Genomic DNA, 19,198 nt, shown 5'->3' with positions numbered 1-19,198 from the left:
TGTATCATAAAACAATTTAAAGATGGCATTTGAACTCAAGGAAGTTATATAAAAGGGTGTGTGTGTGTGTGTGTGTGTGTGTGTGTGTGTGTGTGTGTGTAACTGACACACACTTGACATTTTTGTTGGTGCTGAGATGGCATTTGTATGACCAAATGTATGAGCTGGTCATTCTGAGATCCGGGTAGGAAAAATACACTCTACAATATAAAAAACAAACCTATTTGACATCTGACAACAAAAATTTAATGCCCCATTTTCCTGAAGTCAAACCCGGAAGATAGGGAGAGAAATAGCAAAGGCCAGAGCATGGAACTTATGGTTGGATATTGCCCTGAATATCTAAAAACTGTATTCTTGCAATGGCTGAAATGACAGAGAAAGTGAAGTTGACGAGGTTGCCCTCTATCAGCAAAGCTAGTGCTCATTTTCTAAGTGCTCTGTGTGTCGGTTGCCTACAGACCTATTACGTGGCGGGATTCAGCATTCTCTGTGGAGCTGGGATTTTCCTCTGCCTTGTCACATCCCTCACTGTGGAATGGATGGGCCTTACAGCTGCCAAAAATCTTCACCACAATCTCCTCAATAAAATAATTCTTGGCCCAATAAGGTAAAAAAAGAAAAAGGAGTTGTTTCTCACTTTGGCATACAAAGCCACAAAATCATGTATTTGAAAACTTAAATTAAATGTGAAGTTTTAAAGGATTTCTTCAATGCTGTAGTAAATGATGGTGGTCTTTTCATTTTTATGATTCTCTGATGATCTTTATCAAGCAGTTCTTAGGTCCCAAAGAGTATCTCCCGGTCATACTTTTCAATCTGTTTGTTGCCTAGGTTCTTTGACACGACCCCCTTGGGTCTGATTCTCAATCGCTTTTCAGCTGATACCAATATTATTGATCAGGTAAGTGAGTTATTTCCAAGTTCAAAAGAAAACTTTTAAGTACCATTTTAAGATAAAGCGTAATAATTCCTGGTGAAAGTAGAAAATTTCTATGGTCAAAAGAAGGACTATTTGCATTCATACTGTTATGAAGCCATGAGGGAATTCTAGAATAAAATCTTAAGGGAAACTTTTCATTTAAACTAATTTTGACACACAGAGGAAGTGACTTAGAGCAGCATTTCTCAGATGTCAGCTATATAGCATCCTGTGTGCCCTTAAGATATCCTCAGGGGGCCCCAGATAAAAATCATGTAAATGTGGGATTATGGTATGATAGTAGGGGGGGGCAACCAGTAGGAAAAGGGGAGGGGACAGGAAGGAAAGGAGCTTGGAAGGGGGCCAAGGTCAAGAAATGGTTGAGAACGCTGACTTAGGGAACCCGCACAAATGAAGAGCAATGACAAAGAGCAAGCATAACTGCTCGTTGCATGTGGGGAGCTGGGAATTGAATCCAGGACCTAACATTAGCCAAGGCTTGCACCCTGATCTCGAGTGTATCTCCGGCTCCCATTAGAAATTTTTTTATTATAAATAGAAATTATTTGTCCCTCTCTGAGAGTCCGGCAAGCTACCTAGAGTATCCCATCCGAATGGCAGAGCCTGGCAAGCTACCCGTGGCATACTTAATATGCCAAAGACAGTAACAAATGATGGTCCTCATTCCCCTGACCCTGAAGGAGCCCCCAGTACACCATCGGGCTGCACTAGCACATGACAGGGATGAATGGAGACTTTACTGGTCCCCACTCAAGCAAATCAATGAACAACGGGATGACAGTGATACAGTGAGACAGTGAAATAGAAATCTGTTGGGAGCCCAGGAAATAGTCCCACGGTTGGGATGGATGACTAGTTTGAAGCCATCCTAGATTTAATTCCCAGCACTGCCTGCTGCCTTGGGATCACCAGCTGCAGCTTTGGAGATTCCTGGGTACCACTCGGAACCCCCAAGGCCTCCAGTGCCACTGGGGTGACCCAAGTATCCCCAGCCCTGCAGGACCCGAGCAACATTTTTTTCCTTGGGCTTTTGCATTGAACTGCCCTGGATTTGGCCAAAATTAGCTGGTGGAGCCCCCAGACCTCTTGAGAGCAATACTTAGGAGCCCTGCTCCCAATTAAATCATTTTGATCAATACTTTGTCTCCATTCACAATAAAAGTGTTTGAAAGTACTGACACAGAGCATCTTTCAGAGTTAGAGAACAGCATCCAAGCTGTCTTAAATGTCCTTCACTTTTATTAGATTGACTCTTTCAGGAGACAAGCTTTAGAGGGTGAGATAATTTTATGAATGCTCCAAGGACATCCAGTTTAGTCTTAGATCCTCAGACCTCTCTCGAAATTTTGTCCTGAAATGAAAAACCTGAGACTCTGGAATTAAATTTCTATTCAACAGACTCTTTGGGCCTGTTCTTAGATTAATTCAATTGGAGAAAGGGATCCATCCAATTAAATGTCCAATTGGAGGAAGGGATCCATCTAATTCTGCCCTTGCCTTTTCTGATTTTGGTTTTCAAGAGTTGCCTAAATTACCTTCAATTTAAAGCAAGTTTTCCTGTCTGGCCTCAAAATGTGCTGGGATTAAAAAGAAATGTGTTTGACATTGCTTTACAACATACTGTAAGTATGGTGTCTTGAATCAGCAAGAAAGCAATTAATTTTTCACTAAAGTTTATCAGGAGTTTAGATATCCATAAACTACTGAAATAAAGATGACTATATAAAAATATCAAACCTAAATGAAGATTTAGGAGAGTAGTTTTGGAGTTCTGTGTTAGAAAAAGACTAGCTAAGCAAAAGAGGAAACTCAAAAATAAGGGGAAAGGCTAACAGAAATGATTGTAAACTGCTCTTATGTTAAAAACTCAAAGGCAAATTTAAAATAAAATAGATTACCTGTAAGGAAAAACTTGCAACATGTAGACAATGCACTGTAGCACTGTCATCCCGTTGTTCATTGATTTACTCGAGCATGCATCAGGAATCAAACCCAGGTCGGCCGTGTGCAGGGCAAACGCCCTTCCCACAGTGCTATCACTCCAATCCTGTAAGTAGATACTGACCCATAAGTAGGTAGGTCATGGAATATGTATATGACACTAAGAGGGGGTGAATCAGTCCAAGGAGTGAAGAATTGCTTCAGGTTTCCATGGTATGCTTGCAACTCTGTAACTTAATAATACAGAAAGTGACTGTGGTGTTGCCTTGTAGCCAATGTTATATTTGAACTAAAACATTATCCTTTCATATTCCCTTCTTACCAGCACATCCCTCCAACCCTGGAATCTCTAACTCGTTCAACACTCCTTTGCCTGTCTGCCATTGGCATGATTTCTTATGCTACTCCTGTGTTCCTCGTCGCACTTGTGCCCCTTGGAGTCGCCTTTTATTTTATCCAGAAATACTTCCGAGTGGCCTCAAAGTAAGTACCGCGGTGTTCTCGTCACCTTCTGCAGCTCTCATAGAGTTGACCCCCTGAGACCCATATTTGCTGCAGTGTTTTCTCAAGACAAAGTACAGCATTTGGAAATGCAGCCACTTTGATTTATTTACAGATATTAGAAACTTGATTGGTAATTGCTCTAAACTAGAAACAGTCCCGTGCCCCTTATCAGGAGGATGAAGGACTAATGTTGGCACACTGTTTAGTAGTGAGAGTAAATATACTATTGATGCAGCAATATGAATGAATCTTTTTTTTTTTTTTTTTGCTTTTTGGGTTACACCCAGCGATGCTCAGCGGTTACTCCTGGCTTTGCACTCAGGAATTACTCCTGGCGGTACTTGGGGGATCATATGGGATGCCAGGGATCAAACGAGGGTTGGCTGCATGCAAGGCAAATGCCCTACCCTCAGTACTATCACTCCGGCTCCACTATGAATGAATCTTGATTTTGCTAAGTGAGAGAAGCTGGTCCAAAAGTTAGATGCATTTCATAAAATTTTACTTAAGTGGAAAACATTTGTTCGTCTTGGGGCCATAACCTATGGTACTTGGGAACTTCTCCTGGAGTAGTGGGTTATCTGGGGGTGTTTGGGGGCTTATGCCCACTGGGGGATTAATGTTCCATGTGCACTGGAAAAGAATGTGTATTCTTTCTTTTTGGGGTATATAGCCCTGTATAGGTCTATTAGCCCTGTCTCCTCCATTTCTTCCTTCAGGGCCATCATTTCCTTGCTGAGTGTTGTTTTTGTCGATCTATCCAGAGGTGATAAGGCAGTGTTGAAATCTCCAACTACTATCGTGGTGCTAGTTATGTCCTCCTTAAATTCTGTTAGGAGTTCTTTTAAGTATTTCGCTGGTCGTTCATTAGGTGCGTATACATTTAGGAGTGTGATTTCTTCCTGTTGCACATATCCCTTGATGAATATAAAATGACCTTTGCTGTCCCTTCTGATCTTTTTCAGCCTGAAATCAATGCTATCGGATACTAGTATGGCCACCCCCGCTTTTTTTTTGAGGGGGCTGTTTGCTTGCAGGATTGTTTTCCATCCTTTGATTTTTAGTCTGTGTTTGTTCCGGCTATTCAGATGTGTTTCTTGTAGGCAGCAGAAAGTTGGGTTTAGTTTCCGAATCCATTTTGCCACTCTATGCCTCTTGATTGGTGCATTTAGCCTGTTAACATTAAGAGAGATTATTGTCATTGGATTTTGTGCCATTTTTCTGTAGGGTTTGTTGTTCTTATAGGTCTTTTTCCTTGTCTTATAGTAGCCCTTTGAGTCCTTCTTTTAAATTTGGTCTTGAGTCTATGAAGTTCCTGAGCTGTTGCTTGTCCATGAAATAATGTATGGTTCCTTCAAGTTTAACTGAGAGTTTAGCCGGGTAGAGTATTCTTGGTGAGGCATTCATTTCATGAAGTTTTTTCACTATATCCCACCATTGTCTTCGGGCTTGGAGGGTTTCTTCTGATAGGTCTGCTGTGAATCTAAGGGGTGCGCCTTTGTATATGATCTCCTTCTTTGATCTTGCTATTTGCAGTATTGTGTCTCTATCCACGGCATCCATCATTCTGACTATGATATGCCTTGGGGATTTTCTATTTGGGTCCCTTTTAGCTGGCACCCTTCGGACTCCTTGTATCTGGATGTCCACATTCTTTAGCTCTGGGAATTTTTTAGCAATGATGTCTTTAATGGTGTTTTTTTCATTGGGATTGGTTCCGTGTGGTTCCGGCACTCCCATGATTCTTATGTTGTTTCTCCTGAGGTCGTCCCCTAGGACTCTAACTCGCTCTAGAGCCATTTTGAGGTCTTTTGCCATTATTTGCTGTTGTCTATATGCTTTGTGCAGCTCATCTTCAAGCTCACTGATTCTGTCTTCGGCTGTAGTCATTCTACTACTGAGGGCTCCTACGGAGTTTTTCATTTCATCTACTGATTCTTTTAGTTGTGTGACTTCTGTTCGTAGCTTTGAAATTTCTGCTCTTATTTCTTCCTGGATTATCTTGGTGGAGCGTTCCAACGCGGCATCCATATCCTCCCTTAATTTATTGGATGTTCGTTCCATAGTTGTGTTGAGTTCATGAATCATCCTGACAATTTCCTCTCTGAATTCTCTATCTGAGAGGAGGGTGTATTTCTGGGAGGTCGCTGCTGAGGTTAGTGAGATATTTTCTTGGCTCTCTCCTAGTGGTGGGGATTTTCTCAGTTTCTTCATGTTGTTATGGGCTTTACTATCTGGAGCTCTCGTTAACTTGGGAGGAACCTCGACTAAAGATTTTTGGCTATGCTCTTTTGCCAAAGTACTTTTCTGTGCAAGTTGATGTGTTCATTGACAGTTTTTGTGAAGTTAGGATAGGCTAGGTTAGTTGAGTATCAACATATAGTAACTAAGATGATGAGGGAGTTCTTCGGAGGAATGGGTTCAATCAATTGTAGCCAAAGGACAATGCATGGAATAGTAAGAAAAATATCTGCGGCTGCATTAGCGGCCACCGCTCCGGAAACAGGCCACGCCCACTTTTGAGGCCAAGCCCCCAAATGACAGGACACGCCCCTAACCTGTTCAGACACGGGAGGGCGGGATCAGGCGCGGTGGGCGAATGATTGGGACCTGGCCGGCGGGGCGGGGGTGCTCCGAGCTGTCCCGCTGCCGCGGGTGGGCACGGGACGCGGGGGCCCCCACTGGGGGATTAAACCCAGGGCTCCCTCATGCAAAGCATGTGGAAATGCAGCCCCTTATAACGCGGTAAAACCTATCCTGATACCCTGTTTAATTGGGAGGTGTTTTCTAATTGTCACTTTCATTACCTCTCTGAGTCCAAAGTAGCCCATTAACACACATGGGCTGGTCTATGAAGTTTTGAATATTCAGACTCTTCCACACCTTGCATTCCCTGGTCCTTTCTTTGAACATGGCACTGACAGGAAACTTACAAACCAAAGTCCCGAAGGATAACTGATCTATTGCTTTTATGGTTCCTGAGTTGGGCGGTGGGGGGAATCAGATGTTTTCACATGTTCAAAACACAAATTTGTAAAACACAATGAGTAGCAGTATAAAAGGTCAAAGTGACAATCAGGGCTGGGGAGCTCGTCAGGGGCAGATGTGGGATCCCAGTTTGACCCTGGGCACCTCAGGGACCCCCAGCACTGCTGGGTGCAGCCTTCACGGCTCCCAGCTGAGCTGCATTGCCAGCCCTGAACATTGAGCCATCTAAACATAACTGGGAATATGCCCCTGTTCTTGGGAGGCGACCCCCTCAAAAGAGATAAGTCGGGGTCAGAGTGGTAGTACAGCAGGGAGGGCATTAGACTTGTATGCAGCTGACCTGGTTCTATCATCAGCATCCCATATGGTCCCCCGAGCACCGCCGGGAGTAATAACTGAGTGTAGAGCATCGCCGGATGTGATCCAAAAAGAAAAAAGAAAAAGATGAATCAGAGTGATGAGTGTAAAATGATCTTGAATGTCTGCTAGGAGTCCTGTCACTTTGGGAGATTAGATCTGTTCAGATTAGATCATTTCATACACATCTACACAGAGCATAGGCATGAACTCAGAATTCTTGTGTAAATATAGGATTTGCGACTTGAGGAAATGTGGAATAATTAAATGAAGCATCAGTAATACAAATTGTCTTGGATTTTTTTTTATGTATCTCTGAATTCCTGCCATAGATATTACAGTACATTTTATATCATGGCAAGAATCACTTCATTTCAACATCCACTTATTAAACACTCACTCGGGTAAGTTCTGTGACTGATGAAGAGCCTGACATGACAAACACCTGTTCTCAAGAACTTACTATCTTTGGAGGAGATAAAATGTAGATTAAAATAGCTCTTATTTGTGGACTTTTCTGGGCTAGGAAGGCAGATTCCGAGTTTACTCAGTGAGCTGAAAACATGTCACAGGACTTGAATAGAGAATATGAAAAGGAGAGGGACATTGAGAGAAGAGGCAGGATTCTCGGTAGGAAACTGAGTAGATCATAAGATGTTTCTAAATTTAAAAATCAATTGGGGGGCCCAGAGAGAGTAGAGGAGGTAAGGCACTTACCTTCCGTGAGGCTAAGCCTAGTTCAATCTCTGGCACCATATGTGATCCCCTGAGCACTCAGGTTACTCCTGAGCACAGCCAGAAAGAGCCCCTGAGAATCACCAGGTGTGACCTAACCCTGCTCCCCAAATCTATTTGGGTGAGGGATTTGTCTCCACACACACACACACACACACACACACACACACACACACACACACACACACACGTTGTTTCTCCCTTGGAGGCTGTGAAGCAGAATCCTTTGACAGTTGGGGTTCTCGTTCAGAATAAAAGAGGTTTGACTCCCAGCCTCACTCTTCCTCCTTTTTGTGTAGCAAGTCAGACTGAATGAGAGAAGCAGCCATCAAATCTCCCCCTTTCACCTCTGCTGTTAGTGCAGTGCTGATGTTGTTGAGATGGTCCCAGGGAGAAAAAAAAAAAAAAGATATATTTAACCGCTGCTTTATCTCTGCTGGCTGTTTCCAGAGGAATTCTCTCTTTGGGATCATTCATATCAAACAGTCATGGCTTACCTGAGTTATGTACTTCTTTGTTAGCAATGCAAAGTGCAAATGTTAGATAAAGCATTTCTAGCCCAATAGAAGTCAGAATTGTGAATTCTGTTCATCAAGAGAGTAATTTGTAAGCATTGGTAGTGTCTGCTAAAATCACTGTGTCACTCTATCACTGTCATCTGTTGTTTGTCGATTTACTTAAGCGGACACCAGTAATGTCTCTATCACACTCAGCCCTGAGATTTTAGCAGCCTCTCCTTACTCGTCTTTCCCAATGATTGGAGGCTCTTTCAGGGTCAGGGGAATGAGACCTATCATTACTGTTTTTGGCATACCAAATACGCCACGGGTAGCTTGCCAGGCTCTGCTATATATATATATATATATATATATATATATATATATATATATATGTGTGTGTGTGTGTGTAGTATACACATATATGTATATATGTATATATACTGCATATGTATGTAGTATATATGTAGTATATAGTATATATGTAGTATATATATTGCATAGAGAGTAATATATATTACTCTCTATGATTTGTTGCCTACTGTCTGATCTCCATCAATTATGGTGTGGTGATTATGGAAAATGGGTATGAAGTGTCTTATAATGTGTCCAGAAAGCGGCCTGGAGCATATTGGCGGTTGGGTAGTGGAGGTCGGCTTCCGGGGCTGGGTCCTTAGGGCAGGGAGGGTTCTCATCCGCTCCCCTCTGGGGCACCCTGAGTGAAAACAGCCTGGCGTGGAGTCAGGTAATGCTACTATTCTTTTGTTCAGTGATTACTTTACTTCTCTGTGTGAGTTTCATTTTTCAAGTTCTTTAATTACTGTCCTAGTTATTATTATGTGTGGACTAGTGTTTAAAAATTACGTAGGAAGGAAGTATAGTTTAGTATAGCAAAAAAGAGGTTAGGAACCATACCTGGGTGTCTAGCTCCAAATTTCCTTTTTTATACTCTAGGGGGAAATAGAATCTCTTTATCTGGTGTTTTTTTTTTTTTTCTTAGTGAATCACCGTGGGGTTTATCTAGTGTTTCTTTATGTGGCTCTCTTGTATTTGTGCCATCAATATTATTAGTAGCAATAACTAATGTTTATTGCATAATTGGTATGTCAGTTACTCTGCTGATAAGTTTGCATGCACTTTTCTCATTTTAATTTCAGAACAAGTCATGTAGTAGATCATTTTACTAGCTCAGTAGCATATGAAAAAGATGGGCAGAGAAATGTCTTGCCAGAGGTCACACAGCTAAGTGGTGAAACCCAAATTCAGACTGTACCAGAATCTCCCAAACTTACTTGACCCCCGCCTCAGAAAAAGATTACTCGGATCTCCCACACCCTTAGAAATCTACCTTCCTTAAGTAAAAAAAAACAGAGAGCGCACCCCCACCCCCACCAACATGTAAGTGTGGTCCATTTCACAGACGTCTGGCTTGCCTGTTCTTTGTGTGGCTGAGGTACGAACTCTGCAGCTAGATCTGCCTTCAAACCCCAGCCGTATCATTGCCCAGATGTATCATCTTTTTAAAAAAGATGATAAACCTCACTGGACCTCAGATGTATTCCATCTGTTAAAATACAGCATTTTGGGGCTGAAGAGATAGCACAGCGGGTAGGGCGTTTGCCTTGCATGCGGCCGACCCGGGTTCAAATCCCAGGATCCCATATGGTCCCCTGAGCATGGCCAGGAGTAATTCCTGAGTGCAGAGCCAGGAGTAACCCCTGTGCATCGCCAGGTGTGACCCAAAAAGCCAAAATAATAATAATAATAAAATACAGCATTTTATGGTAGCAAACCACAGGTGGAATGACCAGTTTTGCAAAGAATTGACATTGATAAGGGATTGTATACAGTTTCTACTGAAAATCACCCTCAAGTTAACAAATGTGACAATTACACGATATTCAATCTTTCAGACAGATCGAATCTATGGCTGCTGCTGCTGCTGCTGCTGATACTTTTGTAGCTTTCATAACATGGTCACAATAGTTGACATTTATGGTCTTGATGTGCAGAGCTACTCGTGTCCCCGCCACCACGTGCCCATGACTTCCAGCACTGGCTCTGTGTCACCTCAAGAATCTAAATTTTGGGGCTCTCCAGGACTCAAAAATGATAAGAAGCTCGGATGGCAAACTCTTTTGTAAACACCCAAGAGCATTTCAGTGGGAGACTCAACAGGAAATGCCAGGAAAGTTGAAATATCTCAAACCAAAGGCCAAACGTGTGGTTAGCTCTGAAACTAAGTGTCCCCACTTACGGGAACACACACTCACGCTGGGGCCCTCACCTTTTCTGGCTCCCTAAAATCCAGTCCCATAAACAAAGCTCCCTCCTCTGTTGGTCTCAGTGTGGTGGCCACCTGTTGCTGTGTCGAGTTCACAGAGAGTGCCTTAGTTTGTGAAAATGGCAGACTCTTCCCCTCCCTCCAGAGTCATTTTTCTCCTCCCACCTCTCATTCCCTCCCTTCCTCTGGGAGAGGTGAGTGAATCTTAGAAATGTCTGTTTTGGGGGCCGGAGTGATAGCACAGCGGGTAGGGCGTTTGCCTTGCATGCGGCTGACCCAGGTTCGATCCCCGGCATCCCATATGGTCCCCCAAGCACCGCCAGGAGTAATTCCTGAGTGCAAAGCCAGGAGGAACCCCTGAGCATCGCTGGGTGTGACCCAAAAAGAAAAAAAAAAAGAAATGTTTGTTTTGGTAGCTGCACAAGCTGCCCAGATTGAACCAAGGTATTTTCAACCAATCAACCAATTAATTTTCAACCAATTGTTGAAAATTAATTATGTCACCGTGTCCATCAGACTGGTTGAATGACCGGGATGACGCTTTACTTTTCTCTATCTCAAAAACCTCATGAAGGGCAGGGAGGAAATCATGGAAAACAAGAAAGGAGGGATATTTTGAAACACATGGCATCGTTTCTAATCTCTCTTCAACAAATCTGAGCTGACACGGTGAATGAAAAGCTTCCTGAGTGTGACTGAGTTTGGGTCAGTGTCAGGTCCAGGGGCTTGTCCAGAAAATGTCCATTCAGCATCACTCACATGTAGTTCCTTGGAGGACCTGTGCATAGGGTCACGACATGTTCAACTTTCTTTTTTTTTTCCCAACTCTTGGTCATAGCAGTTTGGAAGTCGACTTCCAGAAGACTTCCTCATTCCTCACTATTCTCCCCTATTTAATTCTCACAAACTTCACACTAATTCAGGACTTTGAAATTTTTTGTTTGGGGGCCACACCCGCTGATTCCTGGCTCTGCACGCAGGGATTATTCCTGGCAGGGCTCCAAAGACCATCTGGGTTCCAAGCATCAAACCCATGTTGGCTGCATGCAGGCCAGCCGTACTCATGTCTCTTATTCAGAACAATTCAAACATTTCTGTCTACAGATTATCCTGCCTCTCTCTTTCATCCTTTAGAAGGGCTCCAAATTATGTGTCTATAGCACAGAACAGACCATCTCACTTCTACTCCTTTTTTCCCAACTGGATCAGGATTCCCTACAATTCTAGTCCTGAATATAGCATCACAAAGGACTCTATGTTCAGCCTTAAAGAACTTGCTAGAATTTGTTCTCTGTGCTGAGTGCCATGCCCTGGACTGGAAAGTGTTTTGTTGAATCCTCCTCATGCTTATGACTTGGCCTAAACTCCACCTGCTCAAAGGAGAATATCACTGTCTCCTAGGTTTGAGTGAATTGTCTTTCTGCTGGGTCTGCATAGTGGTTTACCTTAACTATTACCCACAGCTGATCTCTGTCCAGCCTGGACTCAGACTCCTTGTGAACCTATGGTTCCATTCTTCTTTAAACGAGAGCTATTACAGTTTGTGTTAATTGGGTACCAGATTGAAAGTAGGATCATTTTTTTAAATGGCCTGAATTAAGAATAAACAGTGTTCTCTGCACCCTGGTGCACGGGACATCCCTAACGGCCTTCTGCTCTGTTCCAGGGACCTCCAGGAACTTGATGACAGCACCCAGCTCCCTCTGCTCTGCCACTTCTCAGAAACAGCTGAAGGACTCACCACCATCCGAGCCTTTAGGTGGGCAAGCGTGTTTGCATGGCTGAATCATCCACAAATACCTATCTATGAATCCATGATCGTCGCTACTAGATCTTAGATGCCCACTTTGCACTTGGCAACGCTCTTACCCGGGAGTAAGGAAAATGGGGCAATAGATGAGCGGAATTGACTTTCATAATGAAATCTAGACATTCGGGCAGAATCTACACTCGGGTCTTACACTAGAGGGATATTCTAGCTCACTGTGAGCAGAACAGAGCATGTGGGCTTGAGTTATGGCCGGAAGATGTAGAAGTACATCTGACTTCTAGGGGAGAAGTACCTGTTTCAGGTTCACTCTGATTCTTTCTGAAAGTTAAAAGCATTAATGTCGACGTTTCCAAACCGACGGTCGACTACGTGGAGCTGGCTATACTGTGGCTGCTCTTCTCAGATCTGTACATTTGGTGCTCATGGTCAGCGGTTCTTCCCTGTCCATTAATTCCTTTCTTTCAGGCTCTCCGAGGCCCCCAGAGTCCTGTGCACTCTTGGAAAGTTCGGATTCACTGAGGCTGCTTTTCCTCCCTTTTCCTCAGGGTTCGTGGTCTACTCCCAGGCACCCGCGAACTCCCTCAAGTGAGCGTTACCACGAAAGTATCACAGTTAAATTAGACTGAGATTTCTGTGACCTTTCCTACTTTTTTTTATTTTTTTGGTCTGACAGAATAAAGGTCTAAGAATGTTCAGAAGATGAGCTGGATGTGGATGAAAAGATGCAGGCGGAGTGTGTCAAAGTTTCCATTAGGAAAACAGAAGGTTGCTTGCCAAATAGAAACACACAGAAAGAATGTTCACTGGGTTTCCACCCCTCCGCTCTCTCTGCTGCTCCTGGCCAATTCCATTTACAAACTCTCTAAGAGAGGATCTGAAAAAAACAGCCCCGAGCTCCGGGGAGAGGACGGGCCTGCCCCGGCGCCCCAGGATCCTGGGACGGAGGCAAGGGCTCGGGGCTCTCTCGGAGGGGCTCACTGACTCTGCCCCCAGTTGTCCCCGACCCTAATTCCTCCCGCCCTCTGCACTCTAGGAGGGTCCCTGCCTGGAGCCCCTAAGGATTCTGGGTTTTCTCTTCTGTGACTTTTGCTTGTATCGATTCTGCTCCTCTGGCTTCTTTCATCCCTTGCTGACCTGGGAGATTCCGCTCATTCCTCAGACCCTCCCTGCCACCATCGCCCGGACCCCCACTGTGGTCCCTCACTTCCCCTTTCTTCCTTCTCACCCACCACTCCGTTTCCTGACGTGGGTGCGCTGCTCTGTGGAAACCGCCCCCTACCCTAAGGTGTATGCAGGATGGAGTGGATGGGGCTGGTGGGAGGGCGTGGTCGGCTTCTCTGGAGCTCAGGGGCCGCCTTGTCCCTGTGTGGTGCCAGTGCTTGAGTTGGCGCTCCCCAGGTGGTTCAGAATGAATGGCTGAAACTCCATGAAGCATTCCAAGGACAGGGATAATGACCCTGCAAAAGCCTCTTTACAAGACACCTGGACTGTCACAGTGAATCCCATGCCCATGAGCCCTTCCTTGTCCCATTCCATTTTTCACTCTCTCCCTCTCCACAGGAAACTGCACAGGGGCATTTGTGTTCTGGGACGGGCCCCCCATTCCCCACTGTATTGCAGGTCAATACAGTTTCTTCTGTGCCTGGCTCGGGGGTCAAGGTTCCATACATACACCCACTGAGGGTCACTGACTCCTTTGATTACTGTAGGTCATATGTTGCTGTCTGACTCAGTTATTTTATTTATCTGGTTTGGCATATTGGAGTGATTAGATTGATTGGATAGATATCAGATATCTGCTTTTTTTGCTTTTTGGGCCATACTGGGCAATGCACAAGTGTTACGCCTGGCTCATGCACTCAGGAATTACCCCTGGCGGTGCTCAGGGGACTATATGGGGTGCTGGGAATCGAACCCGGGTCAGTCACGTGTAAGGCAAATGCCCTACTGGCTGTGCTATCGCTCCAGCCCCCAAATATCTGCTTTCTACTGGCCTATAGAGATGTCTTCACGGGCCAAGGGAACACTCCATACATCACCTCAATTTCTTTTTATGTAAGTGAGGGGTAACTATAATATATTGTAAATTTTTTTAAAGATGGGAATAGGAGGCTTGGGATAGTATTTTATCAAAAAGAAGTGCAGGGGTGAGGGGTGAGAGACTAAATTTTATCAAAAAAGAAGTGCAGGGGTGGAGATGAGACCATCTTTTATCCAAAAAAGAAGTGCTACAGGACTGTCAGACACATTCAGCTCTTCCTTGTCAACATAATGCAGAGACTGAGCTCTCTGTAAGACAAACCCGCATGGTGGAGACTGTATAAACCACATTTTAATTTTTGTATTGCCTCCACACTGCCAACCATTATTTTGATTATGTTATCCAACTTTTCATTATCTCTGTCATTCCAGGAAAATAACAGAGAAAAGAACAGGCTATTTTTTGCGTGTGATTTAGAAATGATTTTCATCCTTATAGCATGTATTTCTATCAGAGATTGGACCACATCTTCAGATGAATGAGGTTTACATTTAGATGTTTTATTTGTAATATGGGTCACAGAATTTGGCCAGAATATATACTTAGTATATTAAGATCAACATATGCCAGAATATATTAGGAATTAAGCTTAATTTTATCAGGAATCAATATCTAAACTGTATGTGACCCAGAACCCCATAAGTGTTGCACACCCAAGAGTTCCTTCCTACAATGACTGCCTTTAGCTGGCATAAATGATGTTATTTAATGAAAATTTCCTCCTTCTCCAGTGGTACTCCACGCTTTACTTCTCATTAAACTCATTTCATTCTTTGGTTTCAAGGAAAATGAGAGAAGTACATACTTGCCTGAATCAAAATCACAGTTTCCTGTCTTGTCTGGGTCTAGTCTAACCTCCTTCACCCAAATACAACTGTGCCTTTGGGGAAAGGAGAGTAAATGCCTTAGAGAATAGGTGGGGTGTACATCACAGCTCCATGCAGCTTGTTCTGGTTTTGGCAAAGCCCTTGCAACACATGCCATACTTGGCCTCTACAGTTTCAATGATTATGTGGAAGTTCATGGATCGGTCCTGTGTAGGACTTTGTCCATACACTCTTCGGGGACCCTGAGGTGATTCAGTGTTGAAAGTACTGGGCCGGAGTGATAGTACAGTGGGAAGGGCGTTTGCTTTGCACATGGCTGACCTGGGTTTGATCTTCAGGATCCCATATGGTCCCCTGAGCACTGCCAGGAGTAATTCCTGAGTGCAGAGCCAGGAGTAACCCCTGATCATTGCAGGGTATGACCCCAAAAGTAAAAAAAAAAGAAAGTGCCTGCAAGCATGAGACCCCAAGTTTGATTCCTGGTGCACCCACCTGCACCCAGCAAGGTCACCGCATCTGCCGTCTGGAGCCCCTAACCCCGCAGCCACAGGGAATATGATCTCAGGTGCACAGTCACATGAGCTTGAGCACCGCAAGGAAACATGTGTGCCCCCACCCCCCATCCCCGCCATAAGCACTACAACCACATGTGCAACCCCAGCCCATTGTCAAAACAGAACAACAAAGAGAAGGAGCGGAGGACAGGTTCCTTCTTGTAGCAGGGCGTGTGCCCTCCCCCCTCCCCCCGCTTCTCTCTGAAGAGTGTCAGGAGCGTGGTGGTAGCAGCTGGCCCTGATCCTGGGGTAGGAGCCCATTGACCAGTCATCGCATCCTGTCACTTTGTCACCGTGTTGAGTCAATTGTGTAGTAGTAAGTGTTTCTGGTTCTTATTATTTCTCCCGTTGGGTGGCGAACGTCATAATATTTTTGTTTTCTGCAGGCATGAAACGAGATTTAAGCAACGCATGCTGGAACTGACGGACACAAACAACATTGCCTACTTATTTCTCTCGGCTGCCAACAGATGGCTGGAGGTCAGAACGGTACGTTCGTTCCGTGATTTCGAAATGGAGCCCGGAGGAGAGGCCTGGGGCAGAGAGAGAGCAGAGCAGTCAGCCTGCCACCGGCACTCGGCTCCGGCTTCACGTTTTCTGCCCTTGAAAATAGCTCCGGCTTGTTTATGTTACAGATGAAATAGTCTTCATGTTTTCGCTAATGGCAAGACAAATAGCTCCCGGAGCAAAAATTCATTTTGTGTTCATTAGTCTCCAGATTACATGAGTTAATGGAACCGTAAATATTTGTATAACTTGAATATTCTTTTTTTCCAAAAGAGCATCTTTGACAAGTGGACAGATGTATTCCCTTCCTCCACAGAGCTGGCTGGGCTGGAGGAGAACGCTTCCCACGTTGGGACTCGGAGGGGGGCCCCGAGGGCACAAAACGTTAAAAAAACGAAACAAAACCAAACGGTCATGAATCCTCTGGTCTCTCTGAAGTGGGTGCTAAGGAGCAAGGGCACAGGTTCTGGTGTGGCGCAGACTTAGGAAGTCAATGTGAGGGCCAGAGCGATAGCACAGTGGAGAGGGTGTTTGCCTTGCACACGCCCAACCCGGGTTCGATCGCCGGCATCCCATATGGTCTCCTAAGCCTGATCAGGAGTAATTCCTGAGTGTAGAGCCAGGAGTAACCCCTGGGTATTGCTGGTGTGACCAAAAAAAGCAAAAAAAAAAAAAAAATCAATGTGAAACACAGTTCCTCATCTTTAAAATAGGAATAAAGGGATTAACTCATGGGGTTAGAATTTAAAGTAAACAGTACAGACCCCTGAGTTGAATTCTTAGATTTGTTTGAGTGGTGGGGGAGATAGTACGAGAGATAAGCTGTTCACCTTGAATGCAGTTGACTTCAGTTTGATTTCCTGCACTGTTGGTCCCCGAGGGTTGCTGGGGCTGACTCCCAGTCACAGAGCCACTGAGCATGCATACACCACCCGACACAAATGAGAAAGGCATTTGATGTAGGGATGGTTGGTGAAGAAAGAAATGAATGGAGATGGGACCACCCCCCCCCCAAAAGGGAGTGCACACTGGTCCGTGTGATCTGCAGTTAAGGATGAGCAACTTCAGGCTGGAGCAATAGTACAGTGGGTAGGGCATTTGCCTTGCACGCGGCTGACCCGGGTTCAAATCCCAGCATCCCATAGGGTCCCCCGAGCACCGCCAGGAGTAATTCCTGAGTGCATGAGCCAGGAGTAACCCCTGTGCATCGCCGGGTGTGACCCAAAAAAGCAAAAAACAAAAACAAAAGCAAAAAAGAATGAGCAACTTCAGTAGTGAGTTTGCAGTCAGAAGAGATCGTCTGTGCTACTCTAAGACCTCACTCTTGCTGCTTTCGCAAGGGTCCCGAGCGCATGCAGACCAAATCGTCCAAGACTTCACAGACCTAAGGGGGCAGAGAGAAAAGGAAAAGCCGAGGTGGTTGAAACGAAGGAACCCAACTTAAAATCTTAGACGTTTGGATGGGAGGAGGAAGACAGACCTTGCCTCGCCCCCCCCCCCCGCCCCCATGAGCTCTAGCTGGTATGGTGTCTGTCTAGTTTGCACAGTTGATTCTCTTATCTCCCACAAGAGCAGTATTGATGTGGAAAGTACTTCATAATATACCAATTTGTCTTCCACATTTTAAATAGACACTTGGCTTGTGGGTAGGAAATACTCTCTAGGTCGCTGTGGGTTCAGCAGGGCAGTTTCTCCTGCCCTGGAGATTCTTCAAGCAAATGAGATAATTATTCTCATAGCCAGAAGGTGGGATATCGGTGTGTCCCGATCACCAAAACTGGGCGGGGGGAGGGGGGGGCGGAGGAAGAGTAGTCAGAGTCCAGCTGGGCTCTCTTCAATGGACTCTCCAGTCCCTCAACATCACAGATGCTAAAGGCAGTCCGACTCCCCATTATCTATTCCCCCGTAAGGAGTTTTAGGAGGACTGCAGATGGGACTTGTGCATTGCAGGTGGGAGCCTCAGGGCCAGTCTCGGACACCACACTGTCCACCAACATTGCTTGGGGGTAGCTGGCACTGTTGGGTGTGTCCCCTGAAACAAATTAAAAAGTAAAGTCTTGCTCCTGCTAGAGAAAATGAAAGTACTAACATTTGAAACTCAGGACAGGAGCTGCCATTCCTTATATTGCTTGTATACCAATGACATCCATTTTTTTCCACCCACTTTCCCTCTATACCCCCCCCCTTTTTTTTTTTTTTGCATCACTGTGAGCCAGACCATTACAAAGCTGTTTATGATTGGGTTTCCGTCACCCAATGTTCCCACACCCATCCCTCCACCAGTGCACATTTCCCAGGACAACGTCTCCAGTTTCCCTCCCACTGGCCCTCCCACCCCCAACCTCCTGCCCACCTCTATGGCAGGCATCTTTCTTCTTTCTCACTCTCCTTCTGTGCATTATGGTTTGCAGTACAGGTACTAAGAGGTCATTGTACACTTTTAGGGCATTCATTATTTTTATCGGGACATCTGGAATAACTATTTAACTGAGTAGCAGCTTTGGGGTGTGGATGTGACTGCTGGGGCTTCTAGAGGTACAGGGAGGTGGGGTGGGGTAGCCCATCCACCATGAGAAAGCCTGGAGATTTCAGTCACAGAACCCACATATCCAAATTTTCAGAAGATTAATTTCTCAGTGAGATCGGTCCCAAGACTGTAGCCAAGGGCAGTTTGGATTGTGGGAGCAAGAGGCTTCCGAAGGAGCTGCTTGGGTGGACACCAGGCTAACCCTCACCCCTCAAATCTACCCCAGTGAATTCAGCCTTGTGCCGGTCCGAGATTAGCTGCAGCTTTTGATCTCTTTCGAGATTTATTCATGGGTCTCTGGAGCAGGCCAATAAATGAGCTTGGGTAGCTGAGCCAGAGGTGGTTTGTGGATGTGGTTCCCACATACCTAACTTCTGGCGGTTTAATTTCTTGGAAAACTTGATCCTAAGTTGTTGGAGTCTGGCCAGAGGCATAGCATGTGATTTGAGGGTGTCGGGAAGGCTAAGGACACCCTGAGGCTGCTGATGCCCTTTCAGGGATCAGCACGCCCCGTGTCCAGGTGGCACCGTGCCCTCTGACATGGGTCAGAGGCAGCTGTGGCCCCGCCAGGAAGCAGGACCAAGGGCAGGGCTGTTACCATTTGCAGCTTGGGTGCTCTGGAGGGGCCACATCCACCACTGTAGCACACGCCCCCATCCCTGGTGGCTCCACAGTTGGTGCTCAGGGAGATTTTCCCTCCACAATATGCTGTAGGTGGCGCT

General features: G+C 45.2%; 1 protein-coding gene across 1 annotated transcript in view; it reads left to right on the top strand.

Annotated features, from left to right (window-relative positions):
* The window catches only part of ABCC9 (ATP binding cassette subfamily C member 9), a 137,911-nt gene that overhangs the window by 85,819 nt on the left and 32,894 nt on the right, over nucleotides 1-19,198 (top strand). Inside the window, exons 26-30 of the mRNA XM_004611277.2 lie at nucleotides 462-610; nucleotides 835-904; nucleotides 3,210-3,367; nucleotides 11,916-12,008; nucleotides 15,829-15,931. Of these exons, the coding sequence (XP_004611334.2) occupies nucleotides 462-610; nucleotides 835-904; nucleotides 3,210-3,367; nucleotides 11,916-12,008; nucleotides 15,829-15,931 (573 nt within the window). The remainder of the gene's footprint in view (nucleotides 1-461; nucleotides 611-834; nucleotides 905-3,209; nucleotides 3,368-11,915; nucleotides 12,009-15,828; nucleotides 15,932-19,198) is intronic.

The sequence above is a fragment of the Sorex araneus genome, chromosome 10 (genome assembly GCF_027595985.1).
Source record: "Sorex araneus isolate mSorAra2 chromosome 10, mSorAra2.pri, whole genome shotgun sequence".
In the NCBI taxonomy this organism is placed as follows: Eukaryota; Metazoa; Chordata; class Mammalia; order Eulipotyphla; family Soricidae; genus Sorex; species Sorex araneus.
The sequence above is the reverse complement of the archived record's forward strand: the minus strand, read 5'-3'. Positions and strand labels throughout refer to the sequence as shown.